This window comes from Hylobates moloch, unplaced genomic scaffold (assembly GCF_009828535.3).
Source record: "Hylobates moloch isolate HMO894 unplaced genomic scaffold, HMol_V3 SCAFFOLD_3, whole genome shotgun sequence".
NCBI classification, from domain to species: domain Eukaryota; kingdom Metazoa; phylum Chordata; class Mammalia; order Primates; family Hylobatidae; genus Hylobates; species Hylobates moloch.
Window position 1 is genome coordinate 140,665,525 of NW_026652278.1, and position 20,516 is coordinate 140,686,040.

At 35.6% G+C, this 20,516-nt stretch overlaps 1 protein-coding gene across 1 annotated transcript in view; it reads right to left on the reverse strand.

Moving 5' to 3' along the window:
• Positions 1-20,516, reverse strand: part of IQCM (IQ motif containing M) — a 483,244-nt gene that overhangs the window by 273,457 nt on the left and 189,271 nt on the right. The window contains exon 9 of the mRNA XM_058436810.1: positions 7,410-7,519. Within this exon, the coding sequence (XP_058292793.1) occupies positions 7,410-7,519 (110 nt within the window). The remainder of the gene's footprint in view (positions 1-7,409; positions 7,520-20,516) is intronic.

A 20,516-nucleotide genomic window follows, 5' to 3' on the forward strand; every position in this document is an offset into this window, starting at 1 on the left:
ATGCTATCCCTCCCCCATCCCCCCACCCCACAACAGGCCCCTGTGTGTGATGTTCCCCTTCCTGTGTCCATGTGTTCTCATTGTTCAATTCCCACCTATGAGTGAGAACATGCGGTGTTTGGTTTTTTGTCCTTGCGAAGTTTGCTGAGAATGATGGTTTCCAGCTTCATCCATGTCCCTACAAAGGACATGAACTCATCATTTTTTATGGCTACATAGTATTCCATGGTGTATATGTGCCACATGTTCTTAATCCAGTCTATCATTGTTGGACATTTGAGTTTGTTCCAAGTCTTTGAAACAATACGTTTCTATAAAACGAATGAACTGTTTTTGTTTTTTTCATGACTTAAACCTATGTTTTTTAAAAAATATGACCAGCAACTCTTTTTTATTCTCCTCTCTCATGTAGGATGTGTTCCCCTTGGTGGGAGTGTTGAGGGTGGGGATGAAAAGTCTGATGTCCAAAAGTCCATAATGTGTTATTTGAAAACAATTTTTAATGCAGCCTATTATGAGACTGAATTCTATTTGCTTGTAGTCCTGTACTTCAAGCATCAAGGTTAGGCAAATTCTTTTCATTGAGAGTTAAGAAACTATAAAGTGATTGAATGGCTTCCTCCTATCCTAGGGCATAAGGTCATTAAAGAGGTCTACATGGCACTTGATGATTATATGTCCTTGCTTATCTCTTCAGCTTCATTTCTTGCCACTTTCCCTCTAGCATGTTGTGCTTTTGCCACACTGAATTTCTTTCAATCTCTGAGATGAATCCTGTCTTTCCACCTCGGACAACCACAACTGTCCTTTCTGGGGCTGGAATAATTTTCCTGCTATCCCTGGGCCCTATCACCGTTGCAAAGTGCATGTATTCATGCAGCACAGACATTGCCTTGCTTGTCAGCTCTTCCTCATTCTAGGGCATGGGTGTCCAGTCTTCTGGCTTCCCTGGGCAACACTGGAAGAAGAATTGTCTGGGGCCACACATAAAATACACTAACACTGACGATAGCTGGTAAGCTAAAAAGAAAAATCGCCAAAAAATCTGATAGTGTTTTAAGAAAGTTTACGAATTTGTATTGGGCCTCATTTAAAGCCATCCTGGGCCACATGTGGCCCACAGGCTGCAGGCTGGACAAGCTTGTTCTAGGGCATCCACAACTGGCAGAGCTCCTCTCAGTGACACCTTCCTGACTCTTAGGACCACTGCAACATAGCACGTTAGCCACTTGCTGAGGAGAGCCCTGCCATATTGACAGCTAATTGATTACAGTTATTTCACTCTCTTCTGTATTTCCAAATACTAACTAGAAATTACTTATACAAATTTCTGCCAATATTTGTTTCTATCCTCCTATTTTAAGAACACTATAGATAAGTGCATTGATTGTCGCATCTCAGAATTTTGATAAATACCAAGGTTAGATGTTGCTTTTTTTCAACTATGACTACAATCCCCTACATTATATGTTCCATGATTGCTTCATACATTATAAAGTTAGCAAACCTTTTAAAGAAGAGTTATGATGAGAAATTGCCACAAGAAAGTTGGAGATGGTGATCTTTCCTACCTGATTGCAATGTAATATTACATTTTGTTACACAAGGAAGTATATTCCAGGTCTCACTCACCTTAGATAAATATTATCTTTCAGGATAATTAATGTTAAAAATATCTTAGTACTTCAGAGACCATAAAAAAGTAATACTAGAAACTGTTTCTTCAGGATGCAGTTTTTAAAATTTTACATTAAAAAGTTTAGAGGCCCATGTGCCACTGATTAAAGTAACTGGAAATTCTAATATAATTCTAATACAATAAACATGTGGTTGCAGAAGTGAAATGCTTAAAGCATAAAGACATATAGCACTATCGATTTTTTAAATTAGAACTAAAAACATATGAGGATACAAAATACATTTTAAAAAGCACTTCAGGCTTAAAAAGGATAGTGTTCTTCTAGCCTAAAGAATGCGTATCTAAAATGACTTTATTTTAGCAAATTAAAATTTTGATAAGACTAATTAAGTTGTAAAGAGTTCTTCTAAGTACAGTATGTTATATTTATCTCTCTTCCAATGAAATCAAAGACCAAGTTTCCTATGCCCTTGTTTCCACTCCTGTTTTAACAAGGCAGGCTTCTCTGTTTTGAGTTTTCCCAGTTACCTTTTGTCTTCTGAATTGATTAAACAATTTCACATCAAGATGACTTACAACTTCATATCCATTAGGATGTGAAGCACCAGAAAATATAAGAAAATGGGGAGAAACTAGAATCCTTGTGCATTGCTAGTGGGAAGGTAAAATGGTACAGCTGCTGTGGAAAATGATATGGTTATTCCTCAAAAAATTAAACAGAGAAATACGATATATTCTAGCAATTACACTTCTGGGTACACACCCAGAAGAAGTAAAAGTAGAACTCAAACAATATCTTACACCCATGTTCAAGGCAACATTATTCAAAATATCCAAAAGGTGGAAGCAATCCAAGTGTCCATTGATGGGAGAATGGATAAACAAAATGTAGTATATACATGCAATGGAATATTATTCAGCCTAAGAAAGAAATTCTGACACATGATGCAATGTGTATGAACCTTGAAAACATGCTGAGACAAGCCAGCCACAAAAGAACAAATATTCTATGATTCTGTTTATGAGACACTTAGAGTAGTCAAATTAATGAAAACAGAAAGTAGAATGGTGGTTTCCAGGGAATCAAGGGAGGGACATAGAGACAATTAGTGTTTACTATGTACAGTTTCAGTTTGGGAAGATAAAAGAGCTCTGGAGATGGATAGTAATGATGGTTATACACAGTGTGATTGTGATAAATGCCAAAGAACTATAAACTTAAAAATGGTTAAAATGGTAAAATTTATGTTATGTATATTTTACAAAATATAAATTTATAAACAATAATTTTAAATTATTTTCATTATTTAAAATGAAAAAAGACTACTTAGAACTTGGTGTTTACATGGACACAGGGAGGGGAACAACACACACAGGGCATGTTGGGCGGCAGTGGGGTGTGGGGAGGGGAGGGAGAGCATAAGGACAAATAGCTAATGCATTCAGGGCTTAAAACCTATATTCCAGGTTGGTAAGTGCAGCAAACCACCAAGGCATACATATACCTATGTAACAAACCCAAACCTAGGTGCCAGGTTAATAGGTGCAGCAAACCACCATGGCACATGTATACCTATGTAACAAACCTACATGTTCTGCACATATATCCTGGAACTTTTTTTTTTTTTGAGATGGAGTTTCACTCTTGTTGCCCAGGCTGGAGTATAATGGTGCAATCTCAGCACCACAATCTCCACCTCCTGGGTTCAAGCTATTCTTCTGCCTCAGCCTCCCAAGTAGCTGGGATTACAGGCATGCACCACCACGCCTGGCTAATTTTGTATTTTTAGTAGACACAAGGTTTCTCCATGTTGGTCAGGCTGGTCTTGAACTTGCAACCTCAGGTGATCCACCTACCTCAGCCTCCCAAAGTGCTGGAATTACAGGCGTGAGCCACTGCACCCAGCCAATATCCTGGAACTTAAAGTAAACTAAGGAAACAAACAAAAAAAGAACTTGGTGTTTGATTCCTGTTATAGGTGTTGGTATTTTAAAAAATAAACAAAAGGGGAATCCTTATTAAAACATCCATTTAGACTTCCAGTGGTGAAAACTGAAAATGAAGTGAGCAGCAAAAAACAAATTTGAGTGTTTGAATATCATTCTCTCATATTTATTCAGACACACCCCCACCCATGTAGTTGGTACACAAGGGTAAGATATAAACCTTTATTACCTCTAACTGGACAGGCACAAAAGGTCACTTTATTGACTACCTGGTGTCCACTCCAGTACACCTCAAACTTTCAGTTTATAAACACCTAAAGTCTCCATCAAAAAAACTATTAGAACAGATAAATGAACTCAGTAAAGTTTCGGGATACAAAATCAAGTACAAAAATTAGCAGCATTTCAATATACCAATAATGATCAAGTTGGAAACCTAATCAATAACTCAATCCCATTTATAATAGCAGAAAAAACAAACACCAAGGAATACATTTAAGCTAGGGAGCGAAATATGTCAACAAGGAAAACTAAAAAATACTGATGAAAGAAATCATAGATGGCACAAACAAATGGAAAAGCATCCCAGTCTCATGAATTGGAAGGATAAAAATAATTTAAATGATCATACTGTCCAAGGCAATGTATAGATTTAATACAATTCCTATCAAATTACCAATGTCATTCTTCACAGGATTAGAACAAATAATCCTAAAATTTATATGGAAGCAAAAAAGAGCCTGAATAGCCAAAGTAATCCCAAGCAAAAATGATAAAGCTAGAGGTATCACATTACCTGACTTCAAATTATACAAGACTATAATAATCAAAACAGCATGATATTGGTTCAAAAATAGACACATACATCAACGGAAGAATAAATAACCCAGAAATAAAGTTACATTATTACAACCAAGTGATCTTTGACAAAGGCAATTAAAAAATACACTGGGGAAAGGACACCCTATTCAAGAAATGGTGCTGGTAAAATTGGAAAGCCACATGCAGAGGAATAAAACTGGACCCCTATCTCTCACTATGTACAAAAGTTAACTGAAGATGGATTAAAGACTTAAATGTAAGACCTGAAGCCATAAAAATACTAGAAGAAAACCTAGGAAAAACTCTTCTGGACATTGGCCTAGGCAAAGAATTTACAGATAAGCCCTCAAAAGGAAATGCAATGAAAACAAAAATGGACAAATGAGACCCCATTAAACTGAAAAGCTCCCGCACAAGATAAGAAATAATTAAAAGAATAAACAGACAACCTACGGAACGGGAGAAAATACTTACAAACATGCATCTGACAAAAGGTTAATATCCAGAATCTATTAGAAATGCAAACAAGAAAAAAACAAATAATCCCATTAAAAAGTGGGCAAAGGACATAAGTGGACATTTTTCAAAAGAAGACACACAAGCAGCCAACAAACATATGAAAAAATGCTCCACATCACTAATCACCAAAGAAATGCAAATTAAAACCACAATGAAACACCATCTTATACATCAGAGTGGCTATCGAAATGTCAAAAAACAGTAGATGTTGGTGAGGATGCAGAGAAAAGGGAACATTTATACAGTTACTGGAAATATAAGTTAGTACACCCTCTATGGGAAGCAGTCTGGAGATTTCTCAAAACTAAAAATAGAACTAACCTTCAGTTCAGCAATCCAACTACTGGGTATCTATCCAAACAAAAAGAAATCATAGTATACACACATTCATTATGTTTATGGCAGCACTGTTTACAATAACAAAGTCATAGAATAAATGTAAATGTCCATCAATAGATGATTGGATTAAAAATGTGGGAAATATATATATATACCATGGAATACTACTCAGTCATATAAAAGAATGAAATCATGTATTTTGCAGCAACATGGATGGAATTGGAGGCCATTATCCTAAGCGAAATGACTCAGAAGCAGAAAGTCAAAAACCACATGTTCTCACTCATAAGTGGGAGCTAAACTATGGGTAGCGATGGTCATCCAATAGACATTGGAGATGCTAATAGGTGGGAGGATGGAAAAGGGGTGAGGGATGAAATGCTATCTATTGTGTACAATGTACATTATTCAGGTGGCAGCTACACTGGAAGCCCAGACTTCAGCACAAGGTAACTATCCATGTAAAACAACTGCACTATCCCTAAATCTATAAAAACAAACAATAAAAACATTAAAAATAAAAAAATTAGCTTTAGTAAATTTGACTCACAAGGAATTTAGCAACATATGCTAAATATGATATATTAATAACTTAAAAGTTTTGGTTTACAGAAAAAAATAAAAATCCAACATGTGTTATTTAAAATGACAGATTAAGAACTACTCAACAGGTAGATAAAATAATTTGGTAAAATATAGTTCAGTTGTCTAATGATGTTATGGACTAAATTGTGTCCCTTTGAAATTCGTGTGTAGAAGTTCAAACCTCCACTGTAACTTAATTTGGAAATAAAGCCTTTAAGGAGGTAATTAAGATTAAATGAGGTCATAAGGGTAGGGTCCTAATCCAATATGACACCAGGGATGCATTAGTACAGAAGAAAGACAACATGGCCAGGCACGGTGGCTGACACCTGTAATCCCAGCACTTTGGGAGGGTAGGGTGGGCGGATCACCCAAGGTCAGGAGTTTGAGACCAGCCTAACCAATATGGTGAAACCCCATCTGTACTAAAAATACAAAAATTATCCAGGCATGGTGGCAAGCATCTGTAATCCTAGCTACTCAGAAGGCTGAGGCACAAGAATCACTTAAATCCAGCAGGTGGAGGTTGCAGTGAGCTGAGATCACACCATTACACTCTAGCCTGAGCAACAGAGCGAGACTCTGTCTCAAAAAAAAAAAAAAAGAAAAGAAGAAGAAAGACAATGTGAGGACACAATGAGAAGGTAGCAGTCTGCAAGCCAAGGAAAGGGGTCTCAGGAGAAACCAATGCTGCCAGCAACTTTATCTTGGACTTCCAGCCTCCAGAACAGTAAGAAAATAAATTTTTGTTGTTTAATCCATCCAGTCTGTGGTATTTTGTAATAGCAGCAAATGGCAAGTCCAGGAAAAAAAAATCAGTGATATGAAAAGAGAGAAAAAGATAAAGAAGAAAAAGGACAGGGCAGACATATTCACACACACAACAGAACATGTGGGAGATGTAAGAAACCCAGACATTATTTACAGACACTGCGAAACACAATGTTGTAAAATAGCTTTACGTGGTCTTTTAAGAAATTGTTGCTAAAGATGTCTGAATAACATGAATTTCTTCTACTATTCACATGTATATATTAGGACTTTCTTTGAGAAATAAATGAATTTAAAGTACCAATTCTACTTTCAGATCACAAGTTCTGATGTCCTGGGTTAGAGTGTTCATTCAGAAAACCATCAGCATGTGGTCATAAAACTGCCCTTGGATTTTTTAATCCTTCCATTATCATGCCTTTAACAGATGTCTACATTCTACATTCTCCCCTTGCCTTCATTATGTTTTCTTGACAGTCTATGTACCATTACAAAAATAGTTGAGGTGCTAACACATTTGGGGCAAAGCATGTGATGATCGCTTTAACTAATGCTCTTCAAATAAAAAATGACACGCATATTGTGGGATCAGGTGATCAGCAAGATTTACACAAGATGCAAGAACAGAACTAAAGCAATGCTTCAGAAAAAATGAATTTCAGTGGAGAACTATCTTAGGACTGAAACAGGTCCATAGTAAAATCTTAAGTGCTTTCATCAAAATTAACCCAATAATTTACTGGAAACATAGTAATTCAAATCTATATCCAGTTTTATAAATACTTACAGAATCCCGAAATATTGATGATGATTGAGAGAAACTAACTCGACCAGAGTCACAAGCTAAACGGAAAGACCTTGTCGGCACAAATCCTCTCCAGTCATAGAATGCTTTGTCTGTTAGAAATATCAATGCAGGTTGAAACAATATCTATCCAGGAAAAGTACACACTGATTATATTGCTTAATGTTGCAAAGAGTAAAGCAAATCATCTTTATGGCCACACTATTCTGTATTAAAATCACATCTTGTCATCTAATCGGACAGAAATGAAGAAGTGATAGGATTGCATAGAGAGAGGCTTCAATTAATTGGCTCCTTCATACAGTAAGGCTCTTGTGTTTTTATTGCACAGTGTGCCCATCAGAAAACTAACAGGTTCATTCTCTTCACTATCTCCTCCTGAAGAACATCAACTTCTTTTTTTTAAAGGAGGCTTAAAGGAAAATCATGTTTGTGAATAGCACTTATAAAAATAAAAGGAAAACCTCTCTGTGTTACATACTTTAAAAGAAAATTCAAGTATTTTATAAGGCACAAGTTTTGATATTGCAAAGTAAATTAAATTATTAAAAGTGTTTAAGGTAAATAGGTCAAAAGCACAAAAGGCTAGCCAGCATCACCACATATTTGTTCTGTCTCATGGCAGTTGGTACATAAGATTTCTACAGGAACCTTTTTTCTTTAATCATAGGAGATTTAAGATTTATTTGTCCATTTTTTTCTCAGAGATATTAATCATTTAAAAAGAAGAAAATTCAGTTCAATCCTGCCATCCAAATGAATCAAACTATTTTCATATTTCCAATTTTCCTTCATATATATATATATATATATGTGTGTGTGTGTATGTGTATCTATATAGTCTTTCCTGAAACTTTCAATTTAATAAAGTCATCCATGGACTGCTTAGTTTTATATAAATTTATAGAAAACTCAAGAAGTAATAAATTCTCTAACTTCATTGCTTCAATTTATTTACAGGATCATAATTTGAGTGGTCTATGGGGAGGCAATGAAGTAACACAAAATAATAAAAAGGTAATGTCTCAGAGACATTCTGATCAGCACATAAACATTCTGCCTCGTTTTAACTTTATATATATATCTTCCATTTCAGTCAAGAGTCCGCACTCTTTCAAAAAGGCAAAATCTCTAGAAGAGGCAACACAATCATATATTTCAATCACAATTCAATGTGAATCAGTGGAATTCATTTTTTTTTTTTTTTTTGGAGATGCAGTCTCACTCTTTCCCCAGGCTGGTGTGCAGTGGCGCGATCTCGGCTCACTGCAAGCTCCGCCTCCCGGGTTCACACCATTCTCCTGCCTCAGCCTCCTGAGTAGCTAGGACTACAGCCACCCGCCTCCACGCCCGGCTAATTTTTTGTATTTTTTAGTAGAGACGGGATTTCACAGTGTTTGCCAGGATGGTCTTGAACTCAAAATTCTTTAATGGAAGCAAAGGCCAATAACGAGTAGCTTGTAGAGAATCTGAGCATTTTAGTACCTAAGAAGAGGATAGCAAGGGAAAGGCCATGCCCTTTATATTTTCATTTGGCAGCTTTATAAGACCAAGGGAGTATAAAAGTGTAACACAAGAGTTATTAAGATGTATACACCCTTACATTTCTTATGAAGCCCTCTTAACAAATTCAAAGCATTCTCCAGCTCATCGGCATTATTCCTGACCTACCCACTCCCCTTAATGCACCATTACATACAATAAGCAATATCTCATTTTAGATAATCGTGCTTCTCTTTCCAATCTCCTTTTTGAATTTATAAACTGTTCCAAGGCAAGGACTATAACTTACCTGGAATTGCTCTGTGTTTCTGATTCATTAGCAATGCGAATAAGGTAGCTATGTAAACACTGGTAAATAAGAAGGAGAATATTGAACATTCCCAACACAAAGAAATGACAAATGTCTGAGATGATAAATATATTAACTACCCTGATCTGATCACTATACGTTATATGTATAAAAACATCACTCTGTACTCCCATGAATGTGTACACTTGTTAATTTAAAAAATAAAATTAAATAAATAAATAAAATTCCTCTGTGATTAAAAAATGAATTGGTCTGAAAAGGTTAAATGTTACAGGCAAAGAGATTATCTTCGTGATCATTGAAGAGTCCAACCCAATATATGAAACTAAAACCTATACAACTTATTTTTCCAATAGAGTCCAGAGCATTTTCAAATGTTTTATCTTGCTTACTCACAAAACAGACTCACAGAGTTGAAAACACCACACATTATTTTCTCCCAGTATATAGGTATCATACTAGAAAATATAGCTATAACTTTTCCGCTTCAGGAAGCAGTAAAGCCTCCACTAAAATCCTCAAGGTAATCATTCACATACTGATATATGCTAATGACTCCTCCTTAGAAGCCAGGCACAGGAGACATGCAACAAATTCCAGTTTATTCCACAAAGTCAGTCGAAAGTTATAAGCTAATAATTTGATGAAGATCAAAGTCATTAATCAGACTAAATCTTCACAAACCCTTCCTGGAGTCAACAATCTTCACAGATAATGACACATAGAAATAAAGGTTCTGAATCCCAGGTGTGTGTGTGTGTGTTTGTGTGTGTGTACACATGTGTACAAGAGTAGGCTGTATATTGATAGATGGAAAAGAAATCTTGTCAGTAATCCCAGTTATCAGTCAGCAGGACAGAATAAAATATTTTAAGAGTAAACAAATCTGAGGAAAACACAATATCAAGATTTGGAAAGAAACCAAAATGGTCACATCAGTTTAACAAGGATTTAAAAAGTAGCTATCCTTGAACATAAAAAAATTTGTTAAATAACTACTCATACTGATATCTGACTTTGTATTTCTTCAATATTTTAGACTATCATCAAAAAAATATTAATTCATGTTAGTGTGCTGCCTTTCTGCATATCTAATTTGCATATCGAGACTTAAAAGTCTTTCACTTGCTTTGTATGCGCCATAAAACTGAATATAATGGTGTGCCCCAAGTGTGTGTGTGTGTGCACGCACACGCATGTGCTCCTAGATTAGAACCCAATTTGGTATTGACTATAAGGCTAACCAACAAAACCGTAAGAGTGAAAGGTCCCATAGAATCCAACTGAAATAAATACATGAAGAAACAGAAAATCCTTAAAAATGGGCTTTTAAAATTCTGATTTTTAGATATTTTTCACCAGACCATCTCCCCTCACTTTCTAGCATCATCTTGACGTTTATAATGGTAATCATTTTTCAATTTTATTTTCTGTTTTTATTCAAATTTATGTAGTTGACAATTAGCCCATTATTTACACAGGTGGGAGACATTTCCAAAACCTAATAAGTAGTTGTTATTTTATAAGCTTAAATGACTCACAGAAAACTGAAAAGATCGTATAAAACAGGTGATAATGTCAGGGAATGAGAAACAAGGGAAAGAAAAAGGAAGGAAAGAAAAGTTCTTAGGTAGTTAAAACAATTCCCACATCTATAATTTTTGTAGTGACAAATATTATCTTCGTATCGCAAATGAATAGATTGGTTCAATTCACCTGGATATCAGCAAAAGACCCAAAGGCAATAGTAGTTCAGCGTTTAAAAATACTCTGTTTTAGTCAACTTAGAAACCAAATGCTCTTAAGAAATAGTCTGTATATCTGCCTTCCAGAGTAGAAGGAAGTTCAAATGAAAATGTATCTTTATTAGGATATGATAAAACCAAAGACATTACTGAGTTTAGTGGTCCCGTGTCCCTAGAGCCTCTTTTATGCCAAGCTCGTTCTGTTTCCCTTTTATCAATTCTCTCATATCAATTAATTCTTGAGTTAATTGCACATGCAGTTTTAATCTGTAGGTAATTACAAACAATTAATTGTTAGGAGACAGAATTAGCAGTTCTTAGTTTGATTATCTATATAATTAAAAGGGGTGGCAAACTAGAGTTGACAAATAGCATCTTAATCATTTGAATAATCAAACCCCAGAAGCTTGCTTGGGTGGCTGAATTCCATCTGTTACATTAGTTTAAATTTTAGAATTAATGACTGAAATGTCCATTTAAATCAATTCATATGTGTTGAATTTATAGTACAAAATGAACAAAGCATTTACTCTAAAATTACTTAAACCACCTTCTTTTGTTTGTTTATAATAAGCTGTTTCCAAAAGGATTCAATGAAAACAAAGATTTGTAGAGGAGAAAAAGTAATATATTTTCCTCACCCATTGGAAGTGTTCATGCAGGAGACATCCCTATAACAAAGACTGATTAACAAGAGAAAAGTATAACAAGCTTGTTTATCAAAGTTTTGTGTAACATAGGAGACTTCAGAAATGAAGACACAAAGACTGAGGGAGAACTGTATTTTTTATGTAGAAGTATGATTGGACAAAATGCGGTATGACCTTATGGTAGTAAACTAGGGGAAACTCAGCAAGGCCTATTTCTTCAGATTTTTCTTGGCTTCCAGATATGGGGCAGGACATTTGTCACAAGAGAGTCTTCAGAAGGGAAGGGAGGAAGTCGAGAGTGAATTTCCTGGGTTTTATCACTAGCTTTGGAGGAGAGGAATTCTAGTTTCTACGTCCAGCTTCTAGGGAGAAAAATCCAGAGAGGGCTTCCTGCTTCTACTGTCCTCTCAATTCTTGCATCTCAAAATACTCAGCATGCCAAGGCACCACATTTTTGGGGTATCGTGTTCTGAGTCCTGACAGACTCGATAGACTAAATTATGTACATCTAGCGAATGCCAGTTAATAATCATGGATACCATTTCTATATTATAAAATATCTAAGAAATATGGATAATTCTTTTCATACTATGTTCTGTTTAACACTTTGTGTGCTGTGATGGTTAATAATGAGTGTCAACTTGACTGGATTGAAGGATACAAAGTATTGATGCTGGGTGTGTCTGTGAGGGTGTTGCCAAAAGAGATTAGCATCTGAGTCAGTGGGGTGGGAAAGGCAGACCCACCCTTAGCCTGGGTGGGCACAGTCTAATAAACTGCCAGCATGGCTAGAATATAAGCAGGCAGAAAAATATGAAAAGAGAGACTGGCCTAGCCTCCCAGCCTACATCTTTCTCCCATGCTGGATGCTTCCTGCCATCAAACACCAGACTCCAAGTTCTTCAGTTTTGGAGCTCACATTGGCTCTCCTTGCTCCTCAGCCTGCAGACAGCCTATTGTGGGACTTTTGTGGGATCTTGTCATTGTGTTAGTTATACTTAATAAATAAATAAATAAATAAATATATATATATATATATATGAGTTTATAGCAAATAAGACATACTTCTAATCCTTTTTTTGCTATCTAAAGGAACCAGAGGTTTGTAGATAGCAAATACTGAGCAGCAAAACAAGTTTAAGGTAAGTTAGAAAATGTATGGGAACTTCATTCTGATTAGAAAAGAATGTGATATAGAACACTAGCATCACTGTTGCATAACATCTTTCTGAATTGCCAAGTATTTGAACAAGTTTGGTAGATACTTTGAAGCTACTAGTAGATAAAAATTGTTCAAAAAAATAATGACTTCTGGTTCAATATGGTCTATTACCTTTGGCTGTGAGGCAGCCCCTTTACAACCTCAATAAATACTATAATGATAAAGGAGAAGATGAAAATCTCAAGATCACAAAAAATAAATCTAACCATTTACCAATTTGCAATTGAGAAGAAAATTTAATTAGGATAATGGAAGTGAATTGAGGGAAGCAATCAGTGACTTTTACATAATAATATACTCACCCCTCCCTAATCTGAAAGATGGTAGAAAGATGCTTAATATCTCCCAAGGAAAAAAATACAGAAAAAAAAGAACAAAAAATGTTTCCCTACAATGTAGGTCCTGCTTTAAAATAACTGATTCCCTTTTCCTACCTTCATCTACCACAATTCACTTAGACACTACAGCTCCAAGACAACAACTAGGAAAGAAAGCAGCCCTGGCTTTAGCAGCAGTATTTGATACAGTCCTATAGAAAGGAAAGAGTTCTGTGTGGAGGCTGGGGAGGGCAGGTATTGATAACAATGCATAATGGAGATTGTAATTTTTCATGAGGTAAATAGCTGAAAATAATAAGAATGAAGGTGTGGAATAGGAAAGTCTCCACCTCAGCAGAGCTCAACTGTTTGAGACAGATGTCTGCAAGTTACTGGGAATTAGGCAGAGAACCAGGCATTGACACCTGATGATCAACTATAGAACTAGATTTTTCTCAGGGCTGAGAAAAATCCACACGTTCTTTCTATTTGTAATCACTCACTGCATAGATCAATTTCTCCTTATCTGGGGCAGAGTAAATAAACTAGGGCCTATATTAATCATGGTAATACTTGTTAACACTTATTGAAGGCTCAAATTACTAAACAATTTACACACATTACCTGACCTATGCTGCAGAATAACCCTATGAGGCGGATGTTCCATTTAACAGAGGAGAAAACATATTATCTCCCTTGGTCAAGTTCAGAGGGTAAGAGGTTGTGTGAACCCAGGTCTATCTTGAAGCTTACCTGTGACTCTGACACAAGGGAAAAGGTCTCTGTGGTAGACTGTTCAGAAAGAGACTCATGTCCTAATCCCTGAAACCTATAAATGTTAGCTTATATGGCAAAAGAGACTTTGCAACTGTGATTAAATTAAGGATTCTGAAATGGGGAGGGAGATTATCCAGGATTGTCCTAGTGGGCCCCACATGTAATCACAAGTGTCCTTACAAGAGAGGCAGAGGCAGACTTTACTACAGAAGAGAAGATGTGATGAGGCAAAAAATAGAATGGAGTGATGTGAAAAAGGGCTCATAAGCCAAGGAATGCAGGTGGCCTCCAGAAGCTGGAAAAGGCATGGAAACAGATTCTTCCCTAGCATCTCTGGAAGGAACTAGTCCTGCAGACACCTTGACTTAATTCAGTGAAATTGATTTCAAACTTCTAGCCTCTACAAATATAAGAAAAAATTGGGGATTTTTTCAAGTTACCAGGTTTTCAGTAATTTGTTACAGCAGCCATAGGGAAACTAACACAGTCTATAATTCTAAAAATTCAGTAAAAGTGTTTAAATCTAAAAATATTCTGCTAGACCCAGGGGAAAATTATAGAAAAGTGCTTGGCATTCTCACTATATTTTAATAAGCCAACTCTTTGAAATAGAAGCCAAAACAATAAAGAAATAACTAAAAGTTTAATAATAATAATAATTGTAAGTCAAATAAAAATGAGAATTCGCATTTTTAAAAGGGAAGAAATACAAAGAAACCAAAAATGTAATGGCAGAATAAAAATGTACTTCAGAGTTAGTAGGAGTATAAGTGACAGCATGGAATATCAAATGACTGGATTTGGCAAGCACTCCTAGAATGCAGAAGAAAAGCATCAAAGATGAGAATTATAAGAGAGAAGATTATAGATTAAAGAGCACAAAAAATAAATATCCATCAAAGGAACCACACACATTACTGAAGATGAAACTAGAACAATCAGAAATGAAAACATACTATGTAATAATTTCCTGAGCTGAACAAAAGATTTGAATCATCTGACTATTGGACTTCACTGAATTATGGGGTAAGTTTATTAAAAGAGACTTACATACAAGTATATTCTGCAAAATTACAGGAGTAAAGAAAACTTAAATGATAAGAATAAAGAAAATTTAATATGTATTCAGGAAGAAAAACATCTGCAAAGGCATAAACTCCAGGTTATTCTGAAATTTCTTCTGTGAAAGCGAAAGAATCAATAAATAATAGACCACCAACAGAATTTTCAGGAAAGCGGAAAGTTAAATAAATTTTATAACCAAATTGTCTTCCATGTGTAAAGGCTAGGAAAAAAAATCATTATCAAATACACCAATGCTCTGAAAATTTGCTCAGAAAACACTTAACTAAAGACTGAGGCATGAATCAACAAAAGAATTTAGAAACCACTGTATAAGAGAACTAGCAGTTCTTCCCCTCACCAATATATTCAGTTCTCATAGGATCAGGTGTAGTTACATGGATTCTATAGCTTGGTCTTAAAGTGTGGTCCTGCCTGGCTTTACCTCACAGTTTCTATTCTGCATATTCTACTTTCTTAGGAACTAAACCATTTTTTTTCCCCTAGGGTATAAATTTGAACTCACTCACAGTTCAAATGAAATGAGCTTTCAAACTGAATCCTGTTCTATGATTATCCAAAGAAACAACAACCAGTTTGTTCTGTTATGCACTTGCAAAGACTAAACATTTTATTTGGCTTGAACATGCACCCAGAGACCCAATATAATGGCGATTTTTATTTTCTTATAACTTAAATATGAGTTTTCTCCATTTTAGCAACTCAAACTGAATCACCTGAATCATGACCTTGCCCTTCAGAAAGCTCTTCCTTATATCACGGGAACAGCCTCTGGGTGTTCCTATAAAGCTGGGTGGCTTAACTAAGAGAAAAAAAAATTAACAAGCAATTGTCTTTAGGCAGCAGAATACTAGATGGCTGTCATGATAATGTTCTGTATTTTCCAAATGTTTTGCAATTAATCATAACTGATGGCAATTTTAGAGAAAACACATTAAAAATAAGTCTATATAATTTTAGGTAGAAGTGGGCAAAAATTATGTTAAAATTATGAGTAAAAGCAAGGTATGGAGAAAGCAAAATGAATTTTAGAAATGTTTGCCTCAAAGGAAGCATTAGATTGAGACTAAATTGCACTCATCTTTTTCTAAAGAGAACATTTTGTATTTGCAAAGGAGAAAATACAATTTGTTTAAACTTCCTTTAATAAAGATACATAATAAAATGAATGTTTCCTTTAAATATGCCCTCAATGGCACCTTTTTGGGAGCGGGTGGGGGGTGGGGGTGGGGGGTGGGGGGTGGGGGTGGGGGGGTGGGCAGGGTGTGAACCACAGTATCATTAGGTAAAAGTGAGAACTCATATTACCTTCCCAAGAAGGAAGAGAGACAGCCTGCTGTGTCATAATAGCCTTAGAAAGCTTTGGTCTCAGGCTTACAAAGTGAAGACTCTTGATTAAGAGAATCAGAGGTCCTGATGACAAGTCTATCAAAGATTGACTTCTAAAATGTAGGGGCTACTATCTGGCTTGGATGGCAGCATACTTGTCATCTTTGTCAGGAAGCACTCTGCCAAAAGCAGTTCTTGCGGGCAATGGGCTGCAAACTCCAGTAGGACTGGGACTGTGTCCCGGGCACTGTTTTGCTGCCTGCATAACCACCGTTACTGGAACAGGATATGCAGTAATTTTATAGTACAAATGATTGTTATGGTGAACTAGATGATACATGTTTCACAGATAACAGTGAAGTGTAGGTTTCTAAGCAAGAAAGACAGAGATCCTGGGGAAAAGTGGACACTGAGTGATAGTTTAAAGGGCATATTCTTAGTGGTCTACCTGAAATGGAAGCAACAATTAATTAGTTTTTCATTTATCTCACATAATTTGATTTTTAAAAAAATAAGAATTATTCCAAGCTTATCATATATTGATGTATGAATCATATGTACCTTAACCTATTTTAGCCAAGGCTTTGATGCCTGAACTCATAGATCCCTGATGAAAATGAAAATTTGAAAAGACTTTTAGGAAAGTAATTGTCAGTAATAAAAGTCTTTTAAATGTTCATATTTTTTGTAATACCAATTTCTAAGAGTCTTTCCTAAGAAAATTATCTGAAATGTGACTAAAGATTAACAAAATTATTTATTATAGCATTATTTATAATAATTATGCAGAAAACAATATAGCAAGCTTGAGACTGCTACTCTTAGCAACATCTGCTTGTAAAGTTGACCTTTGGTTGATATCTTAGAACTTAGCGGGTAAACAATTCCTGATATAAAACTTTCCCTAAATGATAAGGGTGTCTCACTATACCCAGACCAATTGTGCAAGCAATATGGTTTTTGCTGAATACCTGCTTTCCTTCCAGAAATCCAGAATGTTGGTACATGCTAGGCAGAGTATGCCTATGTGACTAGGCTCCAATAAAAATCTTGGGTACTAAGTTTTTAACAAGCATCCCAGGTATATAACACTTTACACATGTTGTCATGACTTGCTGCTGGAGGAATTCAGGGCATCCTTTCTGACTCCACTGGGAGAGAACTATTGGACTCTTGCTCTCGGTTTCCTGTGGATTTCATTCCCTGTACCTCTTCCCTTTGCTGATTTTGCTTTGTAACCTTTCACTGTAATAAACCTTAGCCATGACTACAACCATACGCTAAGTACTGTGAGACTCTCTAATGAATCAGCAAACTTGGGGGGGTTTTTGGGACTCCAATATAAAAATAAAATTGGAAAAAATATAAATGTAAATATAATATAAATGTCCAGAAATGGGAGACTGGGTAAATTTTACTATATCATGCATTGACTTATTCCTCAACAACAAAAGTTATGCTTATGAAGTATTTTACATTATAACTGTATTGTAAGAAAAAAATCTCATATACCTTGTGCTTTTAATTATGGACCAAAAAAAATCCATAAACCAAAAGACTTCACAAAATTGTGCCAAAATGTTAAAAGTAATAGCTTTTGGTTTGATCAATTTTTTTTCTGTATTCTATTCTCTTATTTCTGAATGGGCTGATTGTGGAGTTCATGAAACCTTAAATACGTGACTCACATACTGCCACCTCTTAAGGAATGTTATTCTAATTGTTTTTTCTCCATATCAATTTCCATTGTACCTAAACCATGGTTTCACTGTGAAACCAGACTTGCCACTGAGCTTTGGAGGACAGGATTAGGAAGCAGTCTGTGAGTCTGAGGCAAACGCATACGAGCTGGACATAAGTGATTAAGCACATTGGACATATCTGGCTCAAACTCTACCCAGTTTGGTTTCTACACCACGTAGAAATAATCTGATAAAATCAAATCTTACATGTTAACAGTTTAAAAGCTAGGTGAATGAACAGAAGCAGGCCATGTTAGCTGAGAGGTGAACCAACCTCACCAGTTCCCTCTGAAGCTGGTTGATAATCTCAGCATTGGGAAATCTAGAACTGAGAATGGGGTCAGGGGATGACTTTCCATGATATCTTCACATATAAGCTCCATCACTAAAGGAAATTTCTACAGGTTTTGTAAAGAAACAGACCTGAACATTTGGCTTTCCAGAATTTTTATAATGAAGAGGTATTTGATTGGCAATGTGAACGAATGATTAAGCTTTAAAAAACAAAAACTACCTACAAAATGTATGGTCATAAATCTTTGGTATTTTATTTATTCACGGGTTATGTATGAGCTAGAATAATTGTGCAAATTCTGAGCAAATTCAATGAGCTAGCCTTTTTAGGAAACAAAAATAAGAATCTAATCCCCTAAAAAAGATTATTAATTTTGTTATTTTCATCTGTTTTTGATGACTGGCTTGTCAGAAGATTGAAGGTCACTAATGTAACATTATCTTTACTGAAAGTTAATTAACGTAATACATTCAAAAGAGGAAAAAAAAGATCCTGGTGACAAAAACAAAGGGATAATTACAGAACAAAATTTTAGCCCTGCTTATATTTATATATTCATTCCAAATGTTTCACTCTATTCTTTACTACTCTCCTAGTCAGGGCTGGGAGGAAACTAGCTTGTCACCTTACAAGGTATGAACTGTATATGATTGGTGGGAACTTCACTAAATCGTAGGCATGTGGAGAATTAAATTAAAAATCTGTCTTAGTACTAAGAGGCTCATGAAGTCCAAGTGATAAAGCTAAAGTAAAAGATAAATATAAAGCAAATATCACACATAAATATAAGAAACAAGAATAGTGAAATGAGCTAAGGCAAAGACTTTCTATTATTGTGATCAATGTTTACAATTATTGGATGTATGGATTAGCCAAATTCTGCCTATCCTTTTCAGTCCTTTCATGAGAAAGAAAGCAAATGAAACACAAATCATTATTTCTACTTGTTATCAATATAAGTAAAAGGCTAAGTCTTAAGAGGATGAAGAAAATTCTGAATATTAATGTTTGGATGTTATCTGTAAAGCTCAGATAGCCACATGGATTCTGTTTCCAGTATTACTAATAATTGAAAATTGATGGTACTAATAAAATATTCCACAGATGCTCTGTCTTCTCCCTCCTACACACCAACAGATCAAATTCAACATAATTTGGTCCTTTTGAGAAACATAATATGTATTACTTGCATAGAAATTTTAGGAATAATTAAGAACAAAATTAAGTTAATTTTTCAATCTACTTTACTGGTCTTACTAACTACTATGTCCACATATTAACCTTTCCTCCAGTTAAACTACTCTACTACCTTAACCTGAAATAACTTTGAGACACATCTCCACACAGTTGCCCATGCCACGGTCCCCCAATAACCCATTCTCACTGATCTCCACCTTCCAAAAGTATGGGCAACTTTCAAGGCCAAGCTATACCGTTATTTTTTTTCTTTCCACTCATGACGGTACATTTGAATTCAAAGGAATGTGACTATGTGATAACAAAGATAACCCTGAATCTACTCTAATTATTAAAAGGTTAAATAATTCTCAGCTTTATCTTTTTCATTTATTTATTTATTTATTTATTTATTTGAGACAGACTCTGACTCTGTTGCCCAGACTGGAGTGCAGTAGCACGATCTCGGCTCACTGCAACCTCTGCCTCCCAGATTCAAGCGATTCTCCTGCCTTAGCCTCCTGAGTAGCTGGAATTATAGGTACGTGCCACCACACCTGGCTAATTTTTGTATTTTTAGTAGAGACGGAGTTTCACCATGTTGGCCAGCTGGTCTCGAACTCCCAAACTCAAGTGATCTGCCCACCTCGGCCTCCCAAAGTGAGCTTTTTCTTTTCAGTATTTAGAAAACATACCTTGCAATCACTTCACTGATCCTGATATGCTAACATGAATGACCACGGAGAATGAGAACTACTAATCTCCACCACTGGAACAGAACGCTCTGTGCAAGCATTTTCTGATTCTTTTCCCCCTCGTTCACTGTCTGGACTATTTCTTCTTGAGTATACACACTGAGGATTTAACTTTGTCCACAGATAGACAAAGTATTGATGTTGGTTAATTTATCTACAGTGAAATTGTTGAACTAATTTTTAGA